Raw genomic sequence first — 6,051 nt, 5'->3', positions numbered from 1 at the left:
ACGTGCAACCATGAATTAAAAGATTAAACTGAAATAAAACTTGTATTTCTTTGCTTTATAATACTATTATTGTCATTATTATTGAACTGTTTTTGGAGGGAAAACACAGAGTATCAGACTGATATGATCTTGTGCTGGGTTGATCAGATATAAGCCAGCAGATAAAAACCAGCAGCAAAATCAGGCGCAAAATCGTATCTAGTGTTGTATTGTACTGTTGTTATGTTTCGACATGAACAAACAAGCACGACCACGTAGAGACAGGAAGTCTAACCATGTCTTACCATTGCCGCTGCCTGTAATGCGTCATCTTTGAGTGAACGCCCTCCAGCTGACCTCTGTGTGCCGTCATCCAGGTCTGCTCTATGTTGAACGTCCCAACTGACTTCAAGGACTATATCAAGACCTCCGAGGGGACGTCTTTCTGAGTCTGTCCTGACGGTGATGACTAGGAGGAGGAGCCGAGACGACCTCCCACAGAGGAAGGTGAGCTGATCTGCTACCGGCTTCCAGATCTGGGATCAGTGTCAGAGGTGGCAGCTGACGCGCTTGTGGCGGATTCAGTAGAATGTTTGGAGTGTGAAGCAGAGACTGTGTCGATCTGACTGCCGTCTTTGTGGGAGGGTGTGACGCGTAGAGTCCACGGTCCTCGTTAGATTGGATCAGTCTGAGGAGGGGACAGCAGTAAGACTCCAGACCAGCAGGAAGACATGATGTTGTTTCCCCTGTTTGACTGAGACAGTGGATTTATTGCGGTGATTGAGAGAGTTTCAGGAAGATGCATAATTGGAACCGAAGAAACAGACAAGAATGAGTTTTGTTTTTAAAAACTATTCAACAGAACAAAGACAAAATAAAATGTTTGAACGCAAACTAGACTTTACAGTGTTGTCCTCTACTTCCTGCTCCACTTCACTGATCTGAAGCTGTGTTTCAGTTTGAGACAAAAGCATTTGGAGATTTTAGAAATTGAACTGTCACAGATTAAACCCAACAGTGTTTTTTAGTTGAATTGAAATCCAGCTCCACCAGCTGGATAATGGATAATCCTTTATTAGTCCCACAGTGGTTACAGCAGCAAAGTGTCAGTACAAGAAAGAAAAACTTCAAAAGATGATATCAAATGCTTAAAAAAGATAAATAATATAAAAATATGATATGTACAATTACATATTTAAATATAACAACAAAAAAACTAGTAATAAAATGCTTTTGACATGTTAATCAGTAAATTTTCCTGTCTGGAAGTTGTCAACCCACAGAAGGAGTCCGCTGATATTTTGATCATAAAGACTTCCATACACTGATGTAATTTTAATTAAGAATAACGAAGTGTTCTAATTGTTTTTGCTGCTTCAGTAAGGGGGATTGAATCCTGTAGAGAAACATGAGGCAGACCTTCACAACACACTGGAGGAAGCTGATGAATACAGGTGTTTGTAGACCTCCTTCAGCTCTAATATTCTGTTCAGTTAGAGCAGCAGTGATGCGTCGAAATGTAATAACTGAGTAATTATTTCAGTCAGTTTAATCAGAAAATGCCCAGAATGATCAGGTTCCAGCTGCTGAACATGAATATTAGCAGTTCAGGTGGACAGTTACACATGTTCTGTTCTTCAGCAGATTCAGTTTGAAACACTGAGTTGAAACTGTAAAACTGTGAAACTTGCGCTGTGTATTCACATGGCTTTATCTCACACACTGTTCTTTCAGTACTGATGAAAACCTGCTCATGAAAAAATCTGTAACTCAAATGTAGTTTCCATCATTTTGTTTAAAACGTAATGTGCTGAAGCTCAGAGCCTGAAGAGCAAACGTGTGGAACTGTCCAGCTCCTCTCAGTTTGGACTGCAGGGGAGACCAGGGATGGTTGTAACATGGGTCAGTTGTTACACTTCCAATTTCTCCAATCAGGAACAAGTTAGGAATCACCTGATTCACCTGCTCAGTCTAGTCCTTGTTCCACATGTGAGGATGTAGCTCCCTGTGACAGACAGACTGCATTAGAAGGAAAAACTCATTTTGAGGTAAGAGAGTATTTTTTTTTTTTACCTTATTTATTTTTGTAATATCAATGTCTGCTCTGAAGTTTAACTCAAGTCAGTGCTAATGTTTTAGCTGTTAGCTGTAAATTAAGCTCATGGCTGTAAGAGTGGGTTGTTTGTAACAACATTAAACACACACACACACACACAGACACACAAATTATGTTAAAAATCATTTAAGTGTTGAATAGAAATCTTTCAATATCAAGTTTTTTTCATAATCCTTATGTCATAATGTCACATTTCACCTCAGTGTCTGTTACAACTAACCCAGACTATGTTGTGAATTGTAACATTTGACTCGTGTTTGGGACTGAACCAGACGTGTTCTGTTTGTGTTGCAGAGGTAACACCTACATGTAAGTGGTTATTGAATTTTAATGGAATTGGCTTAAAGATACAGACAGAAATGTCAAATGTTACAACCATCCCCGTCTCTTCTACATCATACAATACTTGTTAGACGTTGGACTTGTTGTATCATGGTTGTCCTCTCTTTAGTTTTGATCATAATGAGATGTCACAGGGAATGTTTTCATTTATGTTCACAGCTCTGTCAGTTGTGATAAGATACAAACTCTCAGGATCATGTGTCCTCAGGCTGCAGGAGTTTAGTGACAAACTTGATTCTTGACATTTTGAAGATGACAAAAGAAAGAAAATATGATCCGATAGGAGGATAAAACTGTTGCTTTAAACTATTCCAGCGAGGAGACACTAGAGGGCGCTGCTGTCAATGATTACAGCACAATCACAGCCTCTGCCTGACACACAAGAAAAAACTGATGCTGAACGATCAGGTGCAAATATTACATTAAAAAAACATGAGTTAGAAATTCACCTCAGTGTTGTTGCATCATCTGTTTTATGATCTGTGACACTGACACATTGATTAAGGGCAAAAATAAATTATCTATAATAATAATAATAATAATGACCTAATGTATAACATGTTTCTTAACTTCTTAACTCTTGTTAACATGACAGTAATGAGATGATTCAGTAAAAGTGAAAACATAAAACAATAAATGAAATGAAATTTATCAGGAGAAATAAAGACATAGATCATATTTAAAAGGTCCATGTATATCTGACATGTCAAAGTAAAAGCTGTGGATTGAGAACAGTAGTTCAGGGGCTGGACAGTCACTTTTAGTTGTGATCTATCATTCCACAGAAAATTAATCAGCAATTATTTTGATAATTGATTAATCATTTACAAGACAAGAAGTTCTAACACTTTCTCAAAATCCAAAGGAGAGAAAAGAACTGTTGATAAAAATCACAAATCAAATACAATATTCATCATTAAATACACAATATATAATTTCTGGAAATGTTATATCATGATGGTGCAGTCGGAGCAAGATCTGGAGGTAGGGTGGGTGGGGTTGTAAACATCACCTGCAGGAGCTAGCATGGCTAACAGGCTAACAACAGCAGTCCACACAGCTGTAGGTTGAAGAGCTGAATCAAACATGTCACTGTCATTGACCTCTGAGCTGTCAGTCTGCAGTGATGAAACACAAATATAAAAACTCTCTCTGAGCTGGATGTCAGAGAGACTCCAAACTTCCCCGGTCAAAGGTCAACTGGATTGAACTTTTATTACTATTATACTATAATGCATATATTTTTTGAAGAACCTCTGACTTCACGTGCTTCCATTTCTGAAACCAGACCTACACCCTTGGTAAACTGTGTATTGTTTGATCGTTGTTTATCTAATCCAATGGAGGGATATGTATATTGCAATTGGTTCTGATTAAGTTCAGATATTGTCAGTCACAGATGAGGGTTGTTACACACGACTGGAAACGACGTGTTACTCGCCTTCAGGATCAGTGGGGAAATTCTGGCCTTTTGTGGGCGGACATATTGAACACGATGCGCAACTGCAAATAGCCAAGTGGCCAAGAGGGAACAATGGAAATTGATAACTGTTAGATAATTGTGATATTTTATGGTGATTTGTGTTTTGTATGTTTGGGATGAGGACGGGGGTTCATGGGTGCTGCATGTTGTAAGATGTTGCTATACTTGAAATTACATTAAATAAAGTTTCAAAATAAAATAAAATAAAATACTTATTGCCCCTGTAATCATCTGCTCCTGCTGTGGCCATAGTGTTTGACTAAATCACAGTTCTCATCTTGTGCATAATAAAGTTCAAGTGAAGCTCATGAAAGAGCTTCACAGCTTTCAGACAAATCATGTGTTCACTGTTTTTAGTTTGAAATTCCTTCTTAGCGTTTCCACTTTGTGTCCCCACTGAGCTTGTTGTTGACACATGTAGGTTTTTTTTACTAGGACAATAAATCTGCAACTGCCAGGACAAAGACAACAGGCTGATCCACAGAGATCAATGAACTGTATCAAGAGTGACTGTGAGTGAATAAACATAAACTAATTAGTTCTAGTTTCTCACATGACTAAAAATCACAAACATCATACACAGTCTTGTACATGTGTATTTGGCAGATGATTTTAGAAAAAGTCGTCTTAACATCGTCATGTGTTAAACACACAGCCTGTAACTTCTGCCTCTAGGGCTCTCTCAATCAAAGCAATAATGAGACAAGTGTTCGCTGATGTCATGAAATAGTGCGGGATCATGGGAGTTGTTGTCTTCACCATCATTACCGTAAGCTCCTCCCGGTTTGGATTCCTTCAGTGTCAGTGGTTCAGGAAATCAAACAGACCTGGTGATTCTAATGTTAAAAACACTGAATGAAGCAGTTTGACATTTAAAGTCAGTGTTTGAGCGACGCTGTACGGAGGACAGAGACTCAGGGAAGAGTTGGAGCTGAGATTGATGCTAACCTTTGTTCTGATTGTTTCTATGATAACTTATGAAGCAGACGTTCAGCAGGTTTTTACCAGCAGCTGAATTATCCACAGAGGTGTCCTCCTCTCCATAACAAACACACCAGGGGATTAAAACCAGTAGAAACACCCAGAAAGCAGTTTACCTTTAAAAAGCAGAGATTCAGCGACGCTCTTCAGTGACACAGGACAGGACGTCTCCAGCAGCTGGGAGCTGAGCTGTCTAACATTTCCTCAGCTTGTTTCTCTGATAACTTCAGATCCAGACGTCCGACGACTAAAATCCTTCATCTGGTTCAAATATAGAGCTGAAAACCACCAAGGTGTCAAAAGTGTATGTGGCTTAAAACTAGATAAAAGTCAATGTTGAGCTTCTGTCAGACAAATACAACACTGACACATGATCATAGAGGATATGATGTCACTGACAGGCGACCAATGACACATTAGCCACTCAACAACTTATAGAACACAGGTGTATTTTTTTTAGATATTTTAATGAGGAAAAGTTACAGATTATGACTTTAAACTGACACAGCAGCAGTTATTATGTCACATGGTATGTAAGTGATACAGGTGATATTAGTGTTGTTGAGTGTTTGGTTCGTGGTTCACATGAAGAAATGATGGTGGAAATCACACACAAGTTATAATAATTATATTGTGAGTGAAACAAAGAGAAACAGAGAACAACAACAGTGTGTTAGCTGTGATGTGCAAACAGGCTTAGTCTCTGCTGATGGGGAGCCACTGGTTAATGTTAAACTCCTGTTCCTCCCTGTGGATAAAACCAGGTCACCAACCTCTATATGTACAGAGTGTATACATGCTACTGCTTGGTACACACACACACACACACACACACACACACACACACACACACACACACACACACTCGACAACAACAACAGCAGCATCAGGAGGCACCACAGACGACCACAGGGACTTTTTCAGCCATTGTCAGATGGCTCGCTTTCAATTCCATGTCCACACTCACTGACAATAACCCAACAGGACTGTGTGTGTGTGTGTGTGTGTGTGTGTGTGTGTGTGTGTGTGTGTGCTGGGGTACAGTAGCAGCTGGTTTATGCAGTGTCAGGCAGCAGGTGAACGCTGTCTTCTGGTCGGCAGCTTCTGAAGGCAAACAGAGAAAAGAGAAAGAGGGAGGCGGGGGGGGGGG

General features: G+C 39.5%; 1 protein-coding gene across 1 annotated transcript in view; it reads left to right on the top strand.

The window, feature by feature from the left end:
• Window positions 1-878, top strand: part of lto1 (LTO1 maturation factor of ABCE1) — a 10,581-nt gene extending 9,703 nt beyond the window's left edge. Inside the window, exon 5 of the mRNA XM_023425526.2 lies at window positions 357-878. Coding sequence (XP_023281294.1) covers window positions 357-428 — 72 coding nt within the window. The 3' untranslated portion in view covers window positions 429-878. The remainder of the gene's footprint in view (window positions 1-356) is intronic.
• The last annotated feature ends 5,173 nt before the right edge of the window (window positions 879-6,051 follow it).

The sequence above is a fragment of the Seriola lalandi genome, unplaced genomic scaffold, assembly GCF_002814215.2.
Source record: "Seriola lalandi dorsalis isolate HSWRI2012SDOR001 ecotype SW California unplaced genomic scaffold, Sedor1 jcf7180002054784, whole genome shotgun sequence".
Taxonomy (NCBI): Eukaryota; Metazoa; Chordata; class Actinopteri; order Carangiformes; family Carangidae; genus Seriola; species Seriola lalandi.
This window is presented reverse-complemented; position numbering and strand designations above follow the sequence as displayed.